The sequence below is a fragment of the Clytia hemisphaerica genome, unplaced genomic scaffold (genome assembly GCF_902728285.1).
Source record: "Clytia hemisphaerica strain Z4C2 unplaced genomic scaffold, Clytia hemisphaerica genome assembly, whole genome shotgun sequence".
In the NCBI taxonomy this organism is placed as follows: domain Eukaryota; kingdom Metazoa; phylum Cnidaria; class Hydrozoa; order Leptothecata; family Clytiidae; genus Clytia; species Clytia hemisphaerica.
The window spans coordinates 93,469-119,999 of record NW_027104191.1 but is presented as its reverse complement, the minus strand read 5'-3'; the positions used below and the strand labels follow the sequence as shown (position 1 = coordinate 119,999).

General features: G+C 33.8%; 1 protein-coding gene and 1 long non-coding RNA gene across 2 annotated transcripts; both read right to left on the bottom strand.

Moving 5' to 3' along the window:
* Positions 1–848: 848 nt before the first annotated feature.
* On the bottom strand, positions 849–25,578 carry LOC136815031 (uncharacterized). Its single transcript, XR_010847670.1, has 3 exons — positions 25,435–25,578; positions 1,644–1,716; positions 849–1,097 (listed from the first exon to the last, which is right to left on the bottom strand). It is a non-coding gene; the product is annotated as an uncharacterized lncRNA (long non-coding RNA).
* On the bottom strand, positions 20,314–22,681 carry LOC136815030 (hybrid signal transduction histidine kinase M-like). The gene has a single exon (XM_067071463.1). It carries the CDS (start codon positions 22,344–22,346, stop codon positions 20,598–20,600), a length of 1,749 nt encoding a protein of 582 aa, XP_066927564.1. The 5' UTR covers positions 22,347–22,681; the 3' UTR covers positions 20,314–20,597.
* Positions 25,579–26,531: the final 953 nt, after the last annotated feature.

Here is a 26,531-nt window from a genome sequence, read left to right as displayed (position 1 = left end):
ATTATGTAATGCTCAATTATATAACGTAAAATTAAAAATTTAAGCTGACCATAACTTTTAGTTCGTTATGGCTCATTGGGCTTTTCCAGAAAAAAACCGTGCACCCCCTGTTGAGTAGGTCCAACCTTTTGTGACCTACCCCCTTGGAATTCCAGGCAATTTTTGGATCATACCCCTCTGGAATTCCGAATTTTTACAAATTTTCAATCACTACCCCCTTGAAATTCCGCTTATTTTTGACGGATTTTCGTCTACCCTTATGGAATTCCACTGCATTTCAAACCTTACCCCCCTTGGAACGGAAATGGACCTCCTCAACAGGGGGTGTACGATTTTTTGCTGGAAAAGCCCATTTTAAAAATTTTAAGAAAGTTGGTTGAGCGGTTGTATTATTCCACTCAAAATGATCTTTCTAACAAGGTTTTTACTTTCACGCCTGATTTTATTTATTCTTATTCAAAAAATTCTTCACAAAATATATAGGTTACAACTAAAAAAACTACAACTATAAATATTACACATTCAAATTCATTTCAAATGTTTGTGTCATCCCTATGACAACGGGTGTAAAGGTTTTCTATGCTACCAAACCATTAAATGATGCAGGTCTCCGATGAATGCCCATATTTGAATTATTAAGACCTTCATTCCCAAAATGTTTCCCATCGTGCATCTACAGAGTTACCCCCGGGAGGGAGGGAGATACTTAGGCAAAATAGGTGACGAATATGTGCGAAGTAAATGGGTTCCCTTTCTTATACCATAAATGCCCCTCAAAGGTTCCCAAAATCACTAAAATCGAGAATTTTCCCTCTTAAAAGGTCAAGATTTTTGAAAATTTTGAGCAAATTTTAAGAAAAGTCGCCTAAAGCTTTGACAAAAATCTCAAAGAGTCACAAAAAAGTCAAAACTTTTCTCTCTTTTATCGATTAAGGTACATTAAGGGTACTGTTTATTTACAAGTTTCTCAAGATTCAATGCCAACAAAGTATGTCTTTATTTCTTTTGACTATCATCATATGTATAGTAGCTTTCCAGGTCTGAAGTATCATTGCTGTAGATGTCATTGGTCTGTGCAGCGATGGTGGCACAAGAGCCTGAATTAAAAAAATAAAAGATAAATTTTAAGTAAATTCTTTTAATAACCCTATTTATACCAGGTTTTATAGTTTTGTATTTTTTATTTTTTAGAAATCTACCGGTACCAAATCGAATGATATGCTTGTTAAAAAGAGGGACTAACAATTTTTTAAACACCCCTGTGTCACAGGCCCGGTGGGTTTGACCAAAACTACGTTCCCGGCTTGAAAAAAGCCTACAGCTTCAGCTTCACTGGGAAGTTTACTTTAATTTCATTCCTATTGGAAAAGTTTCTACCGGGCTGTGAGACAGTTGTATTTTGGAATTTGCAGGTAAGTAAAACTATCGCGACTATTTTCTGAAGAAGATGATCATAATTCTTGATATGTGTAAGTCAAGATGACGTCATATTTTCAAACGGAAGTACCCTAAAAAGCTGGATACTGATCCCATGTTTACCTTTTTAGTAATAGGTAGGGGGTCAAATCCCGGCTTTTTTGGGTCTTTTCGCTAAAAGAATGACCTGCGAATATCAAAAATGAATTATTTGAGAAATTACTCACATTTGTTGATGCGTTTTTCCAGCATGTCCAATTTTTCGACCAACTTGTTGAAAATGAGGTAGGTTGCTGGTGACTAAAAATAAATAAATAAATAAAAATCAGTTAAAATAGTTTCGGACTTTTGTTGGCCTCCGAAAAGAGGGTGGACGAGGAGGGTTCTAATTCCTGAAAAACCGAAAAATATTGTAGAGTAAAAATGTTCTAGTTATAAAACACATTGTTTTTTATAAGCAACTCTATTTTTCGGATCGGGACTGGGTTGATAAACCAGCTCATATTCTGCCAATTTCAACCCTGATTATACCATATTTATGCTTTATTGGGTCAAAAGCTATCATCTGCAATGGTTAGACTATCTAATACTTTGTGAGAAGAAATTGGCTAATTTGTCCTTATAAACTATTTGACAACTTGATTGCTTATAAAAAGAAATGTGTATCAATTTTTCTTTTCTTTTTTGAGCCATTTCGCAAAAAAATAGGTCTTTTTCCAATATCGAACCAATTTTAGAATTCTGAAAATACCGAAAGGTTTTTGACAGATTTCCGAAATTTCGAAATAAAAACGGTCGATTTCTGCAGTATTCAAATCTCCTAAGTCCCTCATATTTAAGGGAACTTCCTTAAAAATAGATTTGAACAATAGTTTCTTTGTGGGAGTGATGCTTCAGTTGTTTTTCGGTATTCTTAGTTTTAGTCATGTATGAGAAAATTCGGTCGACTGAATTAAAAAAAAATTAAGCAAAAGTTTCTCGTTTTAGGCTCAAATGAGGAAGAAATTACTCCAAAAAAGTGTTTCAAAATATCCCTTTAAATTCCCCAAAATCCCCGGATATTCCCAGAGTAATATTTAACATTATGTGAATTCCGTGAATCTATAAAATGATCTCTACCTCAAGAGCTCCAAGAACGTCCTGAAAGTCCCGATATATTCAAAGAATCCCAGAAAACCCTACAGTCTCCAAAGAAATTCCCAATAGCCAATGTCCATTCCAAAGAAATCCAAAAATTGCAAAAAAATCATCAAAATGCTTATTCACAAAATTCTCTAAGCTACCTACCCACTTTAAGGTTGGCGGGTCCAACAAGAAAAAATGGACTTAGAGATTTTTCTACCCAACCTTCTTGAATCTAAAGAAAATTGAAAATTGAGACTCTCGGGCTCAGTATGTTGCCAGATTCTTTTCAATGAGAGTTTCGGAAACAAATAGAAAAAATGTGGAGATTACAGGTAGAACATTAGCTCACGTAGATACTATTGCATCTTGGATTGTAATTATGATAATGACCTTAAATTAATATTGACACAGACCACATACATAAATCTTATGATGAGCCTCAAATATTCTTCATTAACGTCACACATCACCAAATAATTCGACCTACCGCTGCAAGATCACGTAGTCATTTTCCACACACAAACTCTTCTAATGTGTTTTTAATAATATTTCTAGCCTTAAGTATTTTATTTAATAGTGATAGCTTTTTATTGCATACAATGAAGATATGCTGCCTCCGGAACTACCCCTATTACTTCAGCCGCAATAATTTAAAGGCTTTCAAACGCTCACACAGTCACTTATGCGTAATTCTGGTAAATTGATTTCCTGTCAATAAATTTGCATATTTTCTCTGGAGGGTAGAATTGTTCCTTGTTAGTTAGGTTGATTAATATACGCACACGTCTCGAAAACATTTATGAATCTCTTTCAGTAATGACCTATTAAATATGGTTTATTCCACAATGATTCATAATTTGTTTCCCTACCGCATAGATAACCAATTTCTAACAACTTCACATTCTCACTTCGCCAATAACTGAAAGTTACTTTGGGTGATGTAACAAATGGCGAAATTCAACCCTTCCTTCCTTTCAGTAAAGGGCTGGTATTCTCAGTAAGATATTTTAAGGGGGGTTTGTACTTTTACGGTGTGACGGGATTGGCCCTTTTTTAGTACGGTATTGCGGGATTTGACAAAAAAAAAGACGGGAAAACTTTATTTTAAAATCAGACGGTGACGGTATTTGACCTTATTTTTTTGTCATTATGCCGGTATTTGAATCTGTACAAACCGGTGTGACGGTGTTATTATTTTTTTCAATTTTGGGGATTCCGGGATTCAGCAAAATTTTGACGGGAAAACGGTTTTTCGAACCCCTACAAACCCCCCTTTTAAGTAAGTTTGCACAAGATTGTGGGTCCAACCCCCAGTCGGTTCTTCATACCAAAGATTCCCAAAATGCCTCTCTCCTTGATACTCAGCAATTAAGAGAAGGATCAAGGGTAAGTGGAGCAATCCAGGGAGAAAGTTTGGCGCCTTCCCCTACCTTCGGGTAGATAGCTATCGAAAGAAGAGCCTTTGGGTCGCCTTCGAATGCAGTCACAGACTTAGTTACTTTACTTATTGGCCATTTTATTTTTAAGCCGGCCATGAGATTTTAATCTGAGCACTAAGCCGAGGGCTGTTTATTTGAATAGACCCTTGAAAAATATTTTTAACCCTATTCATAATAGACTTTTAGGGGTTGTTCAAAACCAGGGGGGCTTTTCCTGTACCACTCCTTAACTTTTGATCTAGTTGGTCTTTTTGATCTTTGTCATATAAGGTAACTTTTGACAAAGAAGTGAGTAAAAACCGAAAATTTATTCATAAATTTTCGGTTTTTTTCATACTAAGGCTTTAAAAATATTTTTCTGGATAAAGTGCAAAAAATCAATCGAAGCTGAAGGAAACGGTTATCAAATACAATAATGTCCGCAAGCTCGGTCGTTACTTGACCTCGGGCAATATTTCTCTGTAAAGCCCTCACAAACCGGTCATTATTGTATTAGAATAACATGCAGTTGCGTCCCACGAATCCTACGGATCCTAAGGATTGGCCCCCTACTATGCGCATAATTCAATATACCAAACGTAACAGAAAAAATCCCTCCTCTTCCTCTTCCTTCAGTTACAACAACAAAGTAACGCTTTTTGAAATCAAATTTATGACAGTGTATCAAAAATAAACAAAACCTCATAATTCACCCACTTAGAAAAGCCAACCCCAGCCACGGGGGTGTAATTAACTGTTATAAAAATTTCAACCACAAAAGTTGCTATGGCAATGTAAACAAATTGCTATAGCAACAAAGAAGAACCCACTCATTGTTTCATATACTCAATCATTAATTACTTTGAAGCCACTAATGACTTTTATGATGCACTAATTTATGTGAATTTACTGCAAGAACTTTACATTAAACCAACAGAAACGAATTTGGAACTTATGCTATATTTTGGAATTTTTCCAGCACGAAACAACGAAAGAATAGTATGGACTCTCTCAATTTATAAATGAGAACTTTGGGATTTAATTTTATTTTCGAAGGGAAATTTTTAATGGAACTAAAAATGCACTAAACTAAATGATCTGACTCTGACTCTTGACTTTTAGATTTGGGGTAAGAGTAAAATTACATCTATTCATGATATGCACCATTGCAATGTCTTCCACGCATCCAACAGCTGATTGGTTAAAAGTGACGTATTGACGGATTTTACGTTATCATTAATCAATCAGCTATTGGGTCCTTGATGTAATGTAATCTGTTAACTTTTTAACCTCTATATAACACCCTATTCTCACAGACCCGGTAGGATTTTTTCAGCCAGTAGGGGGTAAAAAACTCAATGGGGTCGATATTCCCATGTTTTTACTGGCTTGGGGACTTAAAAACCATTGCTTTCGAGCCAAAAAATTCAGAAGGGATAAAAAAATAGCACATTTAATTATTTTACAGTGAGGATTTGCTTATCCACTGGGGACAATACTTTCACCAGTTTTCTCCGGTGGGAAAGGGTCCCAGTAGCTGTGTGAGAATTGGGTACTTTTTTCTGTAGTAAAATTGCTTCATAGTATTTACCATAGTTTACGCAATACTCATCAGAAATTTTGAAATACTAAGTAAAAAAGGTCATTAATCTCATAATTAAATTTAAGTGCACTTAAGTGGAAGCTATTTTAATTTGGTTCAATGGAAATTATGTTGCGGCTATCTGCAGTTTGAAGAAAAATGGTCATCATTTTCTAGTAGACAGGAAAAGCTCTAAATAGATGTGTCAATTGATATGTTGCAATTTTGATGGAAAATGAACAGTTAGTCTTAAGGTTTGTATTAGAGGAACAAAAGATGACAAAAGATTTTTAGACCCACAGGCAGAGAAATCAAAATCCAAGTTTTATGGTTAAATTGTTTAATGGCTGCCGAATCCAATATCTAAATTGTAGCCCACTAAAGATGATGTAAACACCCCTGTCTCTCAGCCCGGTAGAACTTCTTCCCACAGTAGGGATGAAAATTTCTATCGAAATCCTAAGGAAGATAGAAATTCTATTGTCTTCAGGTAAAAAAAATCAGTGGGGTTGTTTTGAAGTGCAATATTTTCTATTGAATTTCATTAACTGGGATGAAATCAAAGTCAATTTTCCAGTGGGGCTGGGGTCCCAGCGGGTCTGTGACACAGGGTGTATGTAATGATGTAATGTATAATCTTTATAGCTTTCTATTGATGAGGTAATTTCTTGAAGCAGATTACTGTATATCGTTTTTTTTTTTATTTGGATAAAATTACTTTTCTCTGATTTCAAGATTTCAGCACGTTTACCGAATATCGTCCTGCGGGTAAAAAGGATGAATGTTTCAAACCCTTCCAAAATGTACATTAAAATTACCTCAAGCATTTAGCCATTCAGGTATTAATAACACTATTAAAGTGCGCTTCAATCCGATATAAATTAGCGGTTACTTTATTTTTCATGATCACCTTGAAAAAAATTAATCATCCGTTTTGGCAATGGCATTTCGCTATTACGTAATAATGCTTTCTCATGCTTTACTTGTTATATTTTAAATTCAAAATACACGCAAAATTATTATTAGGGTGAAAAACTTCTCCCGGTAAACTTAAAATTATTTTCTCCATAACTCGAACTACCTCCCTTGATTTTCAAATCATCCCTTTAACTGCCGATGTCGGCATATCTATGTTGAAAAATAACTATTAAACAATGTTCAACTCAAAATTATAGTCCTTGGCTGATATTTCATATATTATTCAGAAAATAAAGTCAAAATCGCTACGACATCTGGCAAATAGGTCGAACTAGACTGGAGTCGTTTATCATGCGTGTAATACTAATAATACCAATACTACTAATAATAGTACGGGATTTAGTTTGTATAAACGACTGGAAGAATCCGGTGTTCCAGCCTTATGGATACCCCGGCTAGCTACGCAGAAACTTGCGTGGCGAGAAAACAATTTATCAAGCAACAACAAACTCTCAAAACAAAATCAACTCAAATGAAAAACTTTCAATACACAAATCCACACATATTTTTTTTCTCAAGAATTATTTTGAGCATAGGAAAAAATTATAATTGCAATATTGACACTTTTCTTTTGTTTGGAGTTAGTGTACAAAGGTTTCTAGACGACTAAAATTGTTCCATTCATTACTTTTTGCTTTATTTCTACTATATATAAATTATGTAGTCGTCCAGCTTGCTAGACTAAGGTCGAACCTTCTTTTTTTCCCGCGGTAAATAGGTCGAACCTTAAAAAATACGAACGGCAGTTAAAGGGTTATGGAGGACTTGACTGTAGATTAATTGCTATTATGTTCATCGTTATTGAATACATCGTACATCAAAAAATAAAGTTAGAATAATTGATGGTAGTCTGATCAACAAATGCGCAAGATTAGAAACAAAAGGAGCTGGTTGACCAAGTATTTAAACTTCTAAGATCGACCAAAATAAAACCAAAAAATTTAACAGTACCACAAGTAGACCTTTCTAGGGAGGCGGTATATGGGGGTCACTGGGCCACAGATACCAAAGTATCAGCACATTTTTCCTTGAATCACACGTTCAACACCACTACAAAAGTTGCAGAAATCCTTATTTTTCACCACATATCTTGTTTGACACCAAAATTTCCTCACATTTTTTCAAACACTGAAACAACGATATTAAAACGGCCAATGCCACCACATCGTCAAACCTGTAACCTCTTTTTACCAATCTATTTTTTTGAATCTTATTTCTGATGAATTTCTTTTTATTTAGTAGAGGCCAATGGTGAAATAATTGTAAACAACATAGGGTAAAAGCAGAAATATTGATCCAAATAAAGTCTTGAAAAATTCAAAATCCAGATATTTTTATCAGTTATTTTTCTTTGTTCAAAATGCGGAAATTAATCACCCCCACGCTTAAAAAGAAATTATTTCCTCTTGGTTTCAAAAAATTCTCATTGGATCTTAATGAGACAGAAGTTCTTTCCTTTTTATACATCATAGACATACTTCCCAAAACTTTTTGAAACTTTACCCTAAAACGCCCACGTCTTACGGATTTTTTTAGACCCCTGCTCCATTGGAAAATTTAACCAAAATTTATAGTCCCCAAAGAAAAAAAATCCTTACAATTCCAACCCCATTATAAAATTGATTTTGATTTCATTTCTATCCCCCACTAGATTTTTTAAGCTAGGAACAAAAGAATTTCTATTCCAATTGGGATTTCAATACAATAGAAGTTTTTATCACTACTAGTATGGAAAAAAAAATTCCACCTGGGCTATGAGACAGGGTCCTATATTAAAGGTAGAACATCTGATTTAAATATTTTTAATATGTTTTGGTTAATATCACAAAGGTAGATTGTCGTGGTTCCTATAACAAGCCGAATGCCTCTCATGCTATAATGATAATTAATTCCTCGCAGAAAATGACTTTTGGTTCTACGTATAAACCACAAGTAAATAAGCTTCGGAAGTCGTTGGGCTCATTTGAAATAATGATCTTCCTTCTGCAAAATACTTCAAGGAGATACGTGACTACAGTTACCTATTTTACTCTGATTTCTTCAAAATTCTGAATATTTTCCTTATAATTGTTACCTTATTTAGTATATGCCAATACTTTGCTCTTTCTGTGGCGAGACCTCATTAATTAATACGAATTTCTTTCAATTTTACTTTTACAGGGACCTTCTTAAATGCATCTTGCTTTAACGGTAGATATTTTCTTTCACTAAATATGGAAAAGGTAAGATAATTTTCTCGTTTGATTGTTCAGTCAGCGCACTATTTAAATTCTATACTAAGTGCTAAGCTAAGAAGGTGATAATTTAGGAAAAACTTAAAGTAATCTCTTCTTTTTAGTCAGGGAAATGAGTTGATCGAAAATTCCAAAAAATATGATTTGCTCTTGTAAGATTTTCTCTCTTTATCTCCATTTTTCTCCGATAAAATATTTGAGCAGTCGCCTTTCGTTCGCTGCCTCTCTTAGGCAATTAATATTTCAAAGTTTGCTAAATAGTGCCACTTTATGCTTTGTTTACGCAATATATATTGATGCGCCACAAATCATCAACGCGAATGTTAATGTTTTGATTTTCCTGCAAAAACATTTATAGATTTTTCCGTTAACTCTAATCATCCGTGTATGAAAACGTCCATTCGATTGTTGGCCAATTTTCAATATTTTGAAAATTGAAAATTGATTTTTTGCAGCAATTTTCAATATTTCAAAAAGTTCAAAAATTGAATTTTAGATTTTTATCCAATTTTAGATTTTTTTTCACGCTAAAAAAAATTTGAAAATGTAATTTCGGTCTTATTTTTAATTTCATAAAAAATATTGACCTTCGAAATTTATTGAAATTCCAATAGTCGAAAGGGAATGGCACTAGCGGTAGGGAGGAAGCCTGTGAACTAAATCCATAACACAACCTTTTGTCTTTGGGGATCTGGGAGCAAGAAAACATGTGTGTAGTTATGATACGATACAGAATACAATAATCGTTAAACGAATCCAACTGTTGACTCGTAGATTTACTTATTTGAAAACACTTATTCATAACAGTGTCCCTGTCAGGTCCGCCCCGGTGAATAACCTGGTGAAAAAAATTGCCTAAATTTAAGCTCAATTGAAGAAATGACTCACCCCAGGTAATTGAAGCTGAGTGATCTCAACCCCAGTGAGAAATTGAAATAAAAACTGTCCACCCCCGGTGAAATTTTATATAAACCAGGCTACCCGGTCAAAAAGCACACTTGCACTTGGCAAAAAAACAGGTAGAAAAGTGTATATATCAACTAGAAAATCCCCCAAAAAACTAGAGTCGCAAAAAAGTGTACCTTTAGTAGATCTGGAGATTCAGAACGCCATATGAGTAATCCCCAAGAACCTAATCGAAAATCACACCAATCAAAAAAGGCTCAAATTTCCACCCCAGTGGAAAGTTTCTTTAAAAATCTTCCCGCAGCCGATTTTAATCCTTTATCAGACTCACTCCGGTGAAGTTTTATTTTCCACCAGGTCATGGGTCCAGGGGTGTTTTATACGAAATTATAAATAGATATCCATCTGACATGTGTTAATTTGTTTTGTTTTGAATTTGGTTCCCAGGCCTCCTCACTAGTGCCATTCCCTTTTGACCCCTATCGGAATTTCAATAAATTTTAAAAGTCAACATATTTTCTGAAATTAAAAATAATAGACCGAAATTACATTTTCAATATTTTTTGAGACTGAAAAATAGTGAAAACTGGATGAATATTCAATTCTCAATTTTTTTTGGCGTGGAAAAAAATGTAAATTGGATCAAAATTTGAAATTCAATTTTTGAACTTTATGAAATATTGAAAATTGCTGCAAAAAATCAATTTTCAATTTTCAAAATATTGAAAATTGACCAAAAATCGAACGGACGTTTTCATACACGGATGTCTAATTCTACAAAAAAATTACTTGAAAGCTACAAAACTGTCTAGCCGGATAAAAAATGGAGCTCGTTAATTGAATTCTCAAAATAATTTTTGACTAAAGTCTGTTCCAAAAAAATGGTGTTGTATATTTTGATACATTCCTATTGAAATGTAAAGGAAATAACAATAAGTGATACCTTGTTGAAAAGATAGTCTTAAGTGGATGATTTTGAGACTTCAAAATTTCGAAACAATGTTGAAAATAAAGGAAGATAGACCAAAACTTTTCTTTATACTTTTCTGAAAATTGGAAGTTCGCCGATTTCAAAACTTTTTATTCATATCTTTCATAGATCTCTCTAAAGTAGGCTAAAGTAGGCAAAATCTGATTTTTTCTGGTCACATTGTATAAAAATTTCAAACAGAAGAACTTTCCAATCTTGAAGGTTTCTATTCAGGGGTTTGATATCGAACTAAGATGTACATTCTTATACCCCTGATAGAACCACTGCACTGGAGAGAAATTATTGTTTCGATCACAACAAAAAATCTAAAGAAGTGAGCAAGTTTTCTTGAAGGATATCCGATACCAAGGAAATCTTAACCTTTATGCAAGTCAGATCCGACGACCATTTATTTCAAGGTTATCGGCAGAGAAAGAATGTTAAATCAGGAAAGAACCTATTAGACCTAATTTTTATTTTTCATAAATTGTAATGATTAGCACTTTCTTTTCTACCCTTACTAAGGAAACAGTTATAAAAAGTTGAAAGAAACCGCCGTGGAAATCAACGGTGGGATTCTTGAATAAATTTTCAACGTCTCAAATCTTTTTTATTTTTCTAGCTATTTATAAAGGTCATTTAGATATTCCTGCGGAAACTCATTTTATTCATAAAAGCAGAAATCCTGAAGCATCAAAAACTTTTACCGGTATGTCATGTACAATGTACTCCCCGAAGTAGAAACCTAATGTTTGTTTTCAATGACTCTGCATAATTTTGAAAAAACACTTATGACTCATCCTACACTCATGTGTCACAAACCCGCTGGGACCCCAGCCCTACTGGAAAATTTGGCAAAAGTTTCGTCCCCGCAGTGAAAATATCCTGGAATTTCAGCCCCTTCGGTGAAATTGACTTTGATTTCATCCCCTCTGGAAATTCAATATGTTTAAAAATTGCACTTTTTTGGATTTTTTAATCTTGGAACAATAGAATTTCTATCCCAATTTGGATTTCAATAGGATTTTTTATCCCTATTGAGGAAAAAAGTTCCACCGGGGCTGTAAGACATGGGTTTCATCCTCTGGTCAGACATTTGATGTGGACTATTCATCTTTATGTGCGTACCTCTGATGCTTGAAATAATGTTAACGTGTAAAAACATTGAAATCGGTGACAAACAATGGGGCATATCAATAGATGAACACATGCTAGTATATATATTTTTAGCAAAAAATTGAGCCTGACGAATAAAATTGGAATTAATAACAGACGAAATTTAAACCTGTCAGATGCAAATGTTAATATTTTTCTAAAACACCCTCAAAAATGATTAAAGAAAGCAAAGGTTTTCCCTAAAATTTGATACTTTTTAGAAATTAATGAATCTCCAATCCTCTTTGATATTTTCGGTGGCTAAACAATAAAAGAACCTCACTAATGACACACCCCTGTACCCAAGTTTACAAAACAAGAGCGACCATACTTGCGAACAGTGTTGGATACCGGACTCGAATATACTACTGTAGATAAAGTTCTACTTGTGCGAGATGTGTAAGGGGTGTGAAACCGCAATGCAAAGTGCTTTTGATGTCTGATGTTTTGTCTGATTTGTGATTTATACATATATTGGCATTTAGAGAACTTACTGCCGATTTCTAAAAATATAGATGTCATTTCTGGCTGTTCTTCCAGCTGTTTTTTCATTATAAAAAATTTTCATATCTTTAATGAAATCCTTTTGTTTGTTGTCAACTCATTAACAAGTCATCAGAAATAATTAATTACATTTTGTTGTTTTTATGAAGAACACAAAACAAATCAATTGAAGAACATTAAAAGATCAGTTTTGAACTTATATTCAGTATTCATATAGAATATAATTTTTAAATTATTAAATTTTGAAAATTATTAGAACTTAAACTTAAACTTTAAATTAATAAAGTTTCTTAGATTTTGATTATTTTTGTGAGTGTTTGATTCTTATAAAAAACTTTCTAATCTTCATGATGAAGAACATTTAAATAGGAAAACACTTATTTACATCTTCACATGTAGCATTTCCTTATATTAATTGTATCCCGTTTCCTTCCCTAAAAATGTTTTTGATATGATTTACTACACTGACACCGCTTAGCTATCCACAACTAACCATTTTTAATACAATTTTATAAGCTTTTTTTTACTTATTGCGTGCGATCCAAATTTTATAAGCTCTTGTCGTTAAGGAACCAAATAAAGATTTGATAGATTACCTGATTTTTTTTATGATCTTTATGTGAGCCGCGCGGCGGGTCTTTTAAACTTTGCGTGTTTTGCAAATGTATACTAGTAAGAGCCGGCTCCGCGGAAAGTTTTTGCATAGCGGAGCGGTATATAAGAAAATTGAAATCGCATTTTAATGTTTGTCGCATAAAAAGTTTTAGAATTACTTATTAATCCTTACTTTACACAATAAATTAATCGCTCAAAGAGGTTTTTACCCTTGTTTACAAATAAAGAAACTTGCTTTAAAACTTTAAACCAAGATAATTATGTCTTGGTAGAATACATCTTTTTGACCGTAGTCGAGCCGTCAGGCACCTGCCACTTTATTATTTAATCTACCACCTTAAACTCGATCCAATCCTTTTTACACACATTTTTCTAATGTCTTGAAGGTGCGAAAAATAGGACTGGGATGGTTTTAGGGTGGTAAAACGGACAAAAAAAATGCCCACGCGGTAAAATGACGGCTACGGTCAAAAAGGTGTATTGAACAATACTAGACCAAGGAACTTGACTAGACATTGCTATTTTCTATTCGATTTACAGGGGGAAACACAGAAACAAGGGAAAATTTCCCTTCAAAAGAAATTACTTTTTTGCCCTTCTTCCATTGACTTTAGAATTCAAAAACCCTTCCATTGTCGTTGTGTTTGAAATACTTGTACCTCAATTCACATAAGAGTGTTTCAACAAAAAATCTTTGATGCCCAGTATAATAGGATATGTCAGAAGGTAGTTCTCTCATTTTTCAGGACTAAAAGTTCAAAGTGAAACAAATGACATTGGGGTATATCTCGCCTAGGGTTCGAGGACCCTTGTGCCATAATTTTACCGAACCAGATTAGGAAAAAAAGTTACCTGTACTCCTAGAAACACCCCTTTCTCACAGACCCGGTAAGACTTTTTTGGCCAGTGGGGCTAAAAATAACGGACTGAAGCTCGATGGGGATCAATATTCCCGTATTATTTATTTTGAAGTCAGAAAATTCAGTGGGGATGGGCAAAATAGCATAATAATTTGCAGCGAGGATTGGTTTATTTGATTATTTTCAGTGGGGACAAAAATTGGAGTATAATTTTTTACCGGGGACGATATTTTGGCCGATTTTTCCAGTGGGAAGGGCCCCCAGTGGGTCTGTGAGAAGAGGGTGTCTAGAAGTATTAATGTTTGAATAGGTCGTTGTCGTTGCTAAAAGGGGTTAATATTTTTGAATCTTTACATATTGTCGTGACTATAAAAAGGTGGAATCTTTCAAGAAAAAGAAAATTTTAATGATGGACCATAACGATCAATTAACCTTCATTTGATGTGACCAAAACCGAAATCGTTAAAATATTGTACAAGTAATTATCACTTCACCGTGCTCCGGATATTTTATACATATATTGGATCTTGAAATTTTATCTCTCAAACTTAAATGGAAGCTTCCAACAGGCTTTGAGATACCACCCATCAACTTATCTTAGCAAAATAGACGATATTGTCTTAACGTGAAAACTTAGATTTGACCCCCGAGAATTCCCCACAATGCTTTGTGCGGACAAAAGTTCACGGTGAAATTTTTTCCGCACAAAGCATTGTGGAGAATTCTCGGGGGTCAAATCTGAGTTTTTATGTGAAGTCAATATCGTCTATAGGAACCCGTTTCGAGTCTTTTTTTACTAACTATCCTTCTAATAAAACTCGATTTAACATCAACCAAGGTCTTATTCGCTTTGTGGGCGAGCGAAGTTCTAAAGAAATAATTAAAGAATATTTATAATAATTATAGTGTATTACGCAAAGCTTCTAAACAACGTAAGGATTTTATGCAAAATAAGACTCTCGGAAATGAAACCGATGAAAAAATAATAAATCTAAATCATTTATTGTGGAGCAACTGTTGTTTCAAAGCTTGTAGGTCCATGTCTTGAAGACCCACAGTAGTGCAGAAATTAGTGTAGGGAAGCAGATTTTGCACAAATTTTGCGCCGCTCTTGTCTACGCTACTGGCTCCTATAGTTCAATTAATTCATCTTTCGTTGCCAACCCGTTACAAAAAGAGACTTTCGGCATTTAATCTTAAAACTTAAGCAAAACAAAAGTAATTGTATGACCAGCAACAAGAAGTCGGTCAAAATTTTTCAAAAATAGATTTTTCAAGCTCCTAGAAGAAATGAGCGCCGACACGAGCGAAACAATCATAAACACTAATCTAGCGTAGTAAACAGATTGATCGAAACGGGTGCGGCAGATTATCTTTGATAATTGATATCCTTATTTTGAGGATACGAGGATACACGTTTTTTTTTTATAAGGAACATGTTTATAAGGAACTCGAGGCTGAAAATGGTTCAAAAAATAAGGAATTGTTAAAGAACTGCTCAGGCTGAGAATAAGTGGATTTGAAAATAATGTACCTTATTGGGACTAATTTGACCAAATTTTGATCTTTCAAGGGGCAAAAAGTTCAAAATTTCCTATGTAGTAAGGAACTCGATAAGGAACTTTGAGACTGAAATTCTCTGTAAAAATAAGGAACTCCAGGCTCAGAGCAAAGTTAAGGTTCCTTATAAAAAAAAAAACGTGTACATACACTTTTCCTCTCTCTTAAAACAATTTTGATTGTTGAATGTAGGGTCTTCTACCTTGAGTACACGTTTTTTTTATAAGAACATCTTTGAAGGGGCTTTGAAGCCTTCGGATGTTCTTAACTTTTTGAGTTTTAAGCTTAAAAAATGTTTTTAACATGTTCTTATTTTGACCATTTTGTGAATATTTTTGACCATTTTCCGAAGAAATCGGGTGTTCTCGATTCCACAAAGCCTTAAAATTTCCACATTTTGGCCAGCGAAGCCTTATGTTCTTATATAGTTTGTTCTTATAAAAGAACGCGTATCACAGTTTGTAGGACTTTCTCTAAAATACAACCTGTGAAAGCAAATACTCCAATAACTTTTTTGAGTTGGCTGTCACCAAGGAATCGATGAGTAAACAACTAGAATTGTTTCACAATTGTCAAAAAAAATTGACCTGCTAGCATTGTCCCCAAAGGACAACTGCTTTGAGGCTCAAAGGTTTCTAATTTTAAATTTTTTCATTTTTTCACGCTGGAAATTCGAAAATAAAGCTAGAATTCTCAATTGGGATGTACATTTATGAAACTGGCATGAGAAAAACATTATTAAACAAAAAAAAAATCAAACAAAATTCCTGCAATGACTAGAAATTTCAATTTATGAATATCTTTCCAACGCAAGTATAAGAAGAACTGGAACCTTAATTAAGCTTTATTCGTTTTCTTTGACCGAAGATTTAGAAAAAGCTACTAACAGCACTACTCGAAGTGAGACAATTTACTACAAAATTTTCTATGTCAAACCTTTATAACCATCAATATGATGTAGTGGTAATACAGGTACTATTATAGTGTCACACTAGTGTCACAAAAACTCATATCAAAAATTTTGGTTGACTAAGATCAAAAAATTACCTCCAAGATATAAACAACACTCAGTGGCTAAGATTTCGGCTCAACTGTGTATCAGGCTTGATCGGTTGGAAAAATATATGAATGAAACTTCAATCATAAAAGCTTAAAAACTAACATTAGGTGATTAGATGATAAACCTACTAGTATTTTTCTGACAATGAACTTACCAGATCAATGGATTGCTCTTCAAATCTTTGTGCAACCGTATGACCAAAGAATAACTATACTCTAACCGAAATCTTCAATTGATGAGTCTTTACTGCCCCGTGTGCCACTTTTTATACCTTATCTCAGAGATGAAGTAATGTTACAATTTCAAATTGATTAGTGTTAAACGAACAAATTAATAGTTTTTGCGATCTTTTCCGAAATTGCGCCGCTTCAAAAAAACCTTAGTCACCGAAACGCAACTTTGAAAAAAGATCACATTTGACCTTCGTTTTATATATTTTTTTTACAAGAACCACCGAATTTTGGCTACCTTAGCTGTTCTTAATCTTTTGAAATGTTAAGGCTGAAATGTTCTTACAATATTCTTGATACGCTTAGTTTCTTTTCTTAAAAACTTAAAATGACTTTAAAATCTGTTAAGATCAGTAAGGCCTTAGTAATTTCTGAATTCTGAGGCACAGAAGGTTCTTAGTTTTGGCCAATTTTCATTCTTAAGTTCTTATAAAATTGTTCTTTTAAGAAAAAAGGGTGAAAAGATGATCTCTCCTTAATGTCTTGCACAATACATTCTCCTACCATTTTAAATGGGGACTTTGTAGCGCGCTTTCAGCAAATTCAAAATGTTCCCTAAAACACATCCTTCGCAAAAAACGCCCTTGCTAATCAAATCTAATTGAAATGCCTTTAATACCTACCATTAAATGAAGGAGGGGTTGAAAGGACTGCCGAGTAACGACTTTTGGTTTTCTTTAGCTATTTAAAAACCAATGATTTACGCTACTTTAATTTGAGAAAATTGTGGGTGCATTTTGTATTTAAATGGTAATGTTCAGGTAGTAGGCGTTCTGCTCATTGCAAAATAAGTCATGTTCTTTGATGTCGTAATTCAGCCAGAAAATTTAGGTAAGGGAAAACTGATGAGGAGTTTAATACGTTGTTTTTAATTATTTTGCCATTAATTTTGAAGTTAATTTGGTTTAATAGGATGCGTTGTCATTCTTCAGCACTGACCTTAAACCTCTTCCTTATCTCCCGAACTTTCATTGCACAAATTTGTTTTAGTTTTTGTTTAAGAAACACGAAGACTTGAGACTAGAATTCCCAGGTATCCTTACAGTTCTTTTTATGAGCAAATCTTTTCATGGGCTTGTATTTGACACCCCTGGCTCACAGCCCCGCTGGAATTTTTTCCTCGATGGGGATAAAAACTCCTATCGAAATCCCAATGGGGATAGAAATTCTATTATTTGGATGGTTTTGGAGTGCATATTTTAAACTTTGAATTTCTAATGGAGATGAAATCAAAATCAATATCGGGGATATGGGGCTGAAATTTCAGGGTATTTTCCCACTGAGTAAAAAAAATTCTGCCAAATTTACCAGTGGGGCTGGTCCCAGCAGGTCTGTGACAGTGGGGTGTTATTTGAATTCCTATGCTCCATCCTTCATCTTTGACACTGCAGCTGACGCTTTTCTTACGCTTACTACGTTCGCTTAACATACATAGTCAAAACTGTTTTCAAACTAAACTTATGGCATTTTCCCGATAATTGTTATTATTATCCTGTTTCGATTTATTTCCCCGTTTTGTGAGTGCGAAAAACATATTTTCTGCGGTAAATGTTTCCAAAATACTTAAAATATAGAATTTCCAAAGTTTTCTAGGATATTTTGTTGAACTATCCAGCTTTTTTAAGAACTGTTTTAAAAATTTGTCAATCTTGTTATTTGCGCATTATTTTATGTAACTATAAAATAGAAGGGAACAAGGAAATGAAAAGACGTTGAGTAAAGCGAGTCAGCCGAAAGTGAAAGTTATATCACTTTCTCTAATCAGGAGCCGCCCATACCAACTGAAACGACTGTGCCACTCCAGCTTGGAGGTTTCAAATTATTTTAAACGGTCATTAACTCTTTCAGCGAGTATGCTCAGTCAAATTTTCTGTATTTATGAACTATTCTTTCGGCTGCCGGTAATTTAGATATTAATTTAGATTCTAAAAATCAGCAAAAAAGAGCTTTCCAACGAACCTAAACATGAAATATTTATTGCTTTATCCAAAGCCGAGAAAATTGCACTTGAAGTTGACGTACCGTGGTTTTGAAAACGCCCTTAAATTTCAGTATCCCAAAGTAGTGAAGGAGCTAATAGCTCATCTCATTGCCTCAGAAAAGTGAAATTATTCATATATTTCAGAATATTTTTCTAACTGGAATTATCTTTTTCACGAGATTATATTTTTCATCCCTTTTCAAGAGATTTGCCCCGCACTATATGTGAGGATGTCCTTCTCAAACACAATGACAGAGCAAAAACTCAAAGATGAAATCAAACCGACAAAATAACAGGCACACACAGAAAGAAAAAACAATTTATACAAATATTTTCAGATTTACGACTTTCCGAATTCAGTTTTTATTGTTCCTTTCTTCATTCTATTTCCAACCAAAATGTGTCTTCTCTTTTTGCCAAGGACAACAAAATTTTCAGGGTTGACAACATTATTGTATTTCCTTAATGATTTTTCACTTCAAATCCGTAAACAATAGGAAATTTACATGTCTACTGTGTCAAAAAAGCAGTTTGGAAATTTGAATAGACAAAAGGAGGCCAAGGAAATACCGTGTAGGCTTTTGTTTTTTCCATGAATGGGATATGCCCAATATAACACCTCTTTTTTTTAAAAACAAAATGAAGATGAATTCGAGATTTACTGAACATGTTCTTCATAAATATTACACGTTTTTTTCATTAGAACAAACTATGTAAGAGCATAAGGCTTTGATAGCCAAAATGTTAAGAACAATTTAAGAAGATTTTAAGGCTTCGCAGACTCGAAGCAGCCAATTTCTTAGGAAAATGGACATAAATACATAAGAAATGGGAATAATAAGAACATGTTAAGAACATTTTTAGCCTTGAAACTCAAAAAGTTAAGAACATCACGAAAGCTACAAAAATTTTGGATCTTCTTACAAAAAAGAGTGTACTTTCAAAAACTAAACTGTAACACATGTAACTAAATGGGATGTTCCATTTCAATACAGTAGGAGAAGGGCTTGGGCGAACCTCCTTTTGCTTGGAAAAATTCTACTTGACACAGTGTAATAATGAACAAAACTAAAATTAGTAGTTTGCCTCTTGGAAATTCCCGAATAGCTTTTACCCACCCCCCCCCCTGTAACGCCTGTATAAAACTTTCGACTAAAATTTGTTTCAAAATATAATTGATGTTTTACATAGTTAGTAAGGCATAGGTTTCATTATGTATTTGTCAGCTTAGAGTTATGTTACAAGCTTCATACTTAATATTTATCAAATGTCAATAATCAAAAATTCTAATGTGATGAAATAATTTAATATGCGAAATGTTTTTCCGCAATATGGGGCGTGTCTGATTTAATTGGAGTTTTTCTTAATAATTATATTAACAAAAACAAGACAAAAAGTATCAAAAACTAGAGGGAAGTTCTATGCGACCAAACTTCTTTCCGTTACCAATTTTCAAAATGGATCTTATGGACAGATTGAAAAATGGCTTGTTAATAAGTTATCAATTATCGACCGTAAAACATTTAACACAATAGAATGAAAAATCACAAACTTTTCAAAAAGACAATAGAAAAAGCTATTAAAACTCATTGACACAGCAGTTTGTTTTAAATGGCCTGCATCGAGGTATAATTATAACTTGTTACAATTATTGACTGAAAAAGACAAAAAAAAATTGAAAAGCTGAAATTCCAGACAAGAAAAAGAATAGAAAGTATCTTTATTTTCATTTGTTAATATTTTTCATCATTAAATTTTCAAGATTAAAATTTTTGCATTTCTAAAATATTCAATATAATTATTTACAATCATTTCCAATGAAGATAAACTAAAGCATTGGATAAAATATTCTTTTCTTAAAAAAAATCAAAATTACAAACTTAAGAATTAAAAACAAACAAACAAACAAACGATGTAACGTAAACATAAAAGACTATGTATGTCATTGCATAATAATTTATGTGTTTTTTCTGTTTTTGTTGTTGTTAATGTTTCTTTTAAAATCAAATACCAGCAATTGCTTTAATCTCTCGCATTATCCTACCGATAGAGTTCTTTCCCATTGGGACTTTATTGAACCAGACGTTTCCTTTCGGTTTGTGTTTGGGAGTTAAGTAAAACGATGAGATCCCTTCTGGACGATGCGCTTTGTAGATTTCGAACGCTCTAATAGGATCACGTTCGCCTCCATCCGTTTCCTTAACGACACCTTTGAATTTCTTCTTTTTCGGTGGTTCAAGCTTTGGTGAGATTGATGCAGGATCGTTTTGGCCGTTCTTGGTGTATTCCATAAGAATCTTTCCATCCATTGCTCTGGAGATTGCAAAGTCCTCGGTGGTTAAATCATGATGAGCCATGCGTCCTCTGACCCCGTGATAAACAGTGTTATACCACCATTGGAGTCGCAGTAGGGGCCGAGGAGCATGTGTCCCGATAGCGCCAGATGCCCACATTTTCTCAAGCTGTTCAGCTGTGATACTTTCAATAGCATTCGGATGATTCCCTTTGCCCTTGCGTTTTAAATCGTCTCTTTTGGTAACTAAATGTCGATTGACAATGTCAAATGTTTTATCAGTTAAATCGAAATTATCTGGAGCTGGTGGACATTTTCGGTACAGAAAGTAACGACGAAGACCATTTCTGTAAGTTGTCAGAGTCACCGGTTCATATTCGTTACCAACTCGTCCCGGACGTGTATCGCGGATATCCAGGAAGAAGTCTTTTAAGAGTTCAGGTGCATTGTAACTGTTCACGCTGTTCATATCAATTTCTTTGTTGTAGCGTTCTTTGTACCATCTCTTGAATCTGCGAACTGAAGTTTTGGTGCCTTCGATTGTGTTCTTGCATTTTTGTGCATCGTTGACTTGTTCAACATCTGTATCGCGATGTTTGTTTTCCGAAGGTTGTGTAAAGATTGGTGGTACACGGGAAAGGTTGTTTGGCATTGAGTTCGAGATACTACCATTAACATTGTTCATTAAGTTAGTTTGTTCGTTGTACCCGTGGTATAAACTGTTTTGATATTCCTCGTTTGATTTGATCGGTGATGTGATAGGTAACGGATGGTCTGGTGATGGGAATTTAGTGAGGCTTGGAATGTTATATTCGGTTGGTGATGATTTCATGGTAGAATGATTGTATCCTTGGGATGAATGATACATGCTCATGAATTGATCGTTTGGTGATTGGTTGTTCATCATTTGTTGAGGTGGTGAATATGACTCTCCATGGTTGCTGGCGGTGTAAGAACTGGCTGAATTAAGGCGAGATACTACAGCATTGTTTGGTGAAGATCTTGAGAATTGATTATTTGTTGTATGATGTGATACTGGTGATATATTCATACCCATAGCTGTTGTTGAATCACTCATTGGGAAGTCATGTGTTGAAGTATTGTTGTTGTATTGGTGTGCTGCTGGGATATCTATTTGGAATCTGTTATTGATAAGGTTAACATGTGTAACATTATGGTTGAATGTGAAATTATTGGCTGGACCATTCGGTGAAGTTTGTTGTTGGTAATTTTGTGAAATGCTCCGTAAGACATCAACATTTCCTGAATGTTTATTTGAAAGATTAGATTCGTCATTGAACATATGATAATTGTTATTGTAATTGTACTCTTCTAAAGTTGTTGCTGAGTGTTTTCGGTGTGGCATATCAAAGTTAAGCCCTGCATGGAAATCAAAGGAACTTCCAAAAGAACTGCGTGTGTGTATGTATGCCGCCATTTTATCTTCTTCTTTCCTCATTTATAAATTGTCTGAAAAAATCATTGTTTATTTTCCTTAGATTGTTATGGTTAGCAAACAAACAATTCTAAACCAATGTCCGTGGTCTTTGGTCAGTTTCACCAATGATGTCAATAGACCAAAAAGCAGCAGTTGATCATAAAAGTAATTCGATCCAAAAACTATATTATCAATTTCATGTGTCAGTCACCAAGAAACGTAATATCAATATTTCAAAAATATACAGTAACTGCTCCAATCTCCTATATCAATCTTTGTGTTACTTATTTTCTGATTTACCCTGTTTTCGACCTAGAGAGGTCTTTTCGGAAAGGTAGTTAAAGAGATATATAAAACTGATATCAGCCTTCGCATTGCATATATTTGTTTTCCAAACACGAAAACGAGGCTATGTAATTACTTATAGTCTTTTAAAAGAAACATTTATTTACTGAGCATTAATTGTTTTTTTATGAAATTCAAACAATGGAGGCGTAATTATATCTGTCAATCAAAAACGCGAGCCAATTAAAAGTAGCGATTAATATTAAAAACAAAGCCTCTGTTTCGTTCGTACTCAGACCTTCGGAAACACTTCAATACTTTGTTTTAACATTAATGTACAGAAAAGTTGTATTTTCAGATTTAGAAAAAAAGTTATCAAGTTGTACATGAAAATGGTATTGTACAACACGTAGCAGCTTATTTTGAAAATGAAATTTTTCTCGCAAATTCGAGTAAAGTTGCGATATCTACTTTGTTAAAAAGTGACAAAATAGCATTATGAAGCTATTAAAAGAAAATTCAAAACAAGGGCAAACACTCGTAAATAATTTTCGATGAAAAAAAAAATTAAAAGAAAAATGTTCTAAATAGTGATTGTAAAACAACAATTAACATGTCATTTACAAAGTCATTAGCATTGTCTAGTGTGGAAGTAACCGCATTTAATGACACAATGTCAAAAGATAAATACTATGGGTAACCCAGAGTGGTTGGGAAGGAGGTCCTTTCTATATAAGTGTTCATAGTCGGTATTGTCAGATCCTAGCCAAAAAGTTCAAAGCCTAACAATTAAGACCTAATCAAGCTGAAATTGTCGTTTGCACAACTTTAATAATGACTAAATGTTTTGAGGGCGCCTTTAGCCATTTTAATCAATAATTAAGGCTGGTTTCATTTGTGTAGGCTTTTATTTTCGATGATATAACTCTTTCTAAGAATATCCTGAACCCCTGAAACCTTAGGCCATTCTTATTTTTTTTTGTTTTTTTTTACAATTATTTAGGTCGCCTGATCTCTTTTTACCCATCGAGCTCTTTTTGGCGTGATGTCCAATTGAATTAAGTAAATTTTATCAAATATGTTTATCATTAAAAATATTGATCGTCAGACAAAGTCAGTATTGCATTGCTAATTAAAATCAATACCACGTATCATTGGTTGTTTATGTTAAATCATCAGAACGTTGACCAAAATTCATGATATTGTACTCTGTTATGTTGCTTTCCTAGTTTTGGCATTTCAAACCTAAAAAATATTATAATAATTCTCGATCAAGTTTTGTCAAGATTTTCTAAATTCACGTTTTTTTATAAGAACAAACTATATAAGAACATAAGGCTTCGATGGCCTAAATGTTATGAACAAGGCTTTGTGGTCTCAAAAACACCCTTTTCCTTAGAAAAATGGCCAAAAATACTCACAAAATGGTCAAAATAAGAACATGCTAAGAATATTTTTAGGCTTAAAACTCAAAAAGTTTTAAGAATATCCGAAGGCTTCAAAGATTTTGGATGTTCTTATAAATATACTTTCCAAGCAGCTGTTATTTTCCCTTAAACTTTATGAAGGAATATATTGGGCATCTTAGCACTTTTCCATTTTGAGCTCTAAAAACTCAAAATCTTTGAAGTCGCAACTTTGAAATCACCCGTCATTAAGTTTAACGACCAAAATAACATATTGTGCGATTTTTGTCTCTTTATTTTTCCCATTCTTCAAATTTTAGTCCAGAGTTTCCTTTTTTAACACTTTTTTCGACCCTCAAAGCAAATATCGAAATATAAGCGTGAAAAAAAACTTTTACAGGAATCAACATCATACGCAACATTTAATCCTAGCGTGAAAATATTGTACATCTTTTCCTAAGTATAAATTTTTAATGATCGTCCATGGAAAAGGTGCTTTAAATTTTCTCTTTTGTACGAAATTTCAACTTTCGATATTGACTTTGAAATATGCGAAATCATAGTTCAAAGATATTGGACATACTAGATTAAACCATCTGCCAAGATGGGATTTGATCGTTATTAATGAAAAGCAGTTTACCATGTGCATTACTGAATATTCAAATATTTTCTAGTAAGCCAATATCATGAGTTTTGTATTCAAATTGAGAGATACTTAACTGCGAATCCAACTCTTGTGTTTGAACTTCCACAGGGTATACATATGTGTAAAAAAGGTTAAAATTTCTCAATGAAAGCTAAGCCCAGCATCAAAAATGGGGATTTTTGTACTTTTACAGTGTGGGAAAACAGTATTTCAAAATCAGACAGTGATGGTGTTTTGCCTTATTTTTGTCATTATTCCGGTATTCTAAACTATACAAGCCGGTGTGATGGTGTTTATTATTTTTTCAATTGACGGGATTCCGGGATTCAGCCAAAATTTTGAATCATAAAATACAGTAAAATAGGAAAAACGTCGCTAAACTATGCTTTGGTGTGAAAGAGGCCAGTGTCGTAAAAATCATAGGAATCGTTGATGTCCCCGACAACACGTCCATCAGAATCATAAAGGGGTCAGATAAGCCATGGGATCGAGGAAAGATTGTGCGCTATAAACAATATGCTCAGACCGTCATCACGCACAATAAAGTTCCTACAATTCTGGCATTTAATGTTGGCACAAAATCAAATTTTTGGATATTTTTCCCCCGGACCCCCTAGTTCAACGTTGGAAGACCCTATCGCAAGACCTTAAGACACGGGATTTCTCCCGCAACTCAACATTGAACCAGGGGGGCGGGGGGCGGGGGGAGTCACTTTTATCAATTTTTCACTTAAAAAGTGTGCCAACAATTAAATGCCGGGATTGTACCTACCAGTGGAAATTGACCTCTTGATTTATCCACAGTGATGGGCAATTCAGGCAATAGTCATAATCTTTAATACTTCCAAAGCCATTTAGTAAAACAACTCTGCATCTTAATTTCTAATTTGCTTGAAAAAGTGTTTTTGTTTCTTCTATTAAATTGTGGACCCAGTCAAGTAAGTTTCAATCGTTCTTGATAAATTCTCACAATTTGTCAGATTTTATTGATCCATGTTGTGAAAAATAACACGTCGATTCTCTTTAATAAACAGATTATGGGATTATGGACTTTAATTTCTTGAAATCAGTTTTCACTTTCCTAATGATGACATCTGTCTATGTACCGGGTATGAGTCTGCATATTTTTTTGCTGAAATCAACGCTGATAAGTCATTAAAAGCAGCTAATTTCTACTTAATTGATGGGTCGTAAAATGCCCTGTTGTTTCCCTTGTTTATCTAATATTACGTAATGACCTTCTAGGCTTAAAAACTGGTCGAAATTTTGAAAAGAAATCTCTATGGCCAATACAAATATTTATAACACTTTTAGCATTGAACTTGATCAAATATCAATAGGTAAGTTTTCACAAATCTGCTTACAAATAATGAGAATAAAGCTAGAAAAGATTGTACTATGTAACATGTGTAATAAAAAAGCTTGCATCGAGTAAGTGGGAGGTACCATTGCCAAAACTATTTCACATTCAAAGTCAATATCCACCTATTTCATTTTTTTGTTTTAGATCATTGGCACTAATTATCGTGAAATCGACAATGTTTCATTTTTTTTCTTTCTTTTTCTTTCAATCTTTATTTCTTCTTGTCTGATAATTGAGAAACACTTCGCACATTTTTTCAAAGTTTTAATTGTTTGAAACAAGATCCCACCTACTTTATATTGTACCCTTTGTCTTCTATGTTGAGAGGTAATTAAATTACAAGCGCAAAATAAGACACATTTCGTATCTATTTGTCTTGCAATTATTTTAGATTTAATATTTCACAGTCATTGGCGCAACTAATTTTCTACTTGACGAAACAGATGTACTTTTTCCGTATACGTCAACGAGATAACATAAAGAACTTTTTGAAAAATAACTCCCAT

Bases quoted from the DNA above. Each gene is read 5' to 3' on its own strand.
- LOC136815030 (XM_067071463.1), bottom strand. From the start codon at position 22,346: ATGAGGAAAGAAGAAGATAAAATGGCGGCATACATACACACACGCAGT.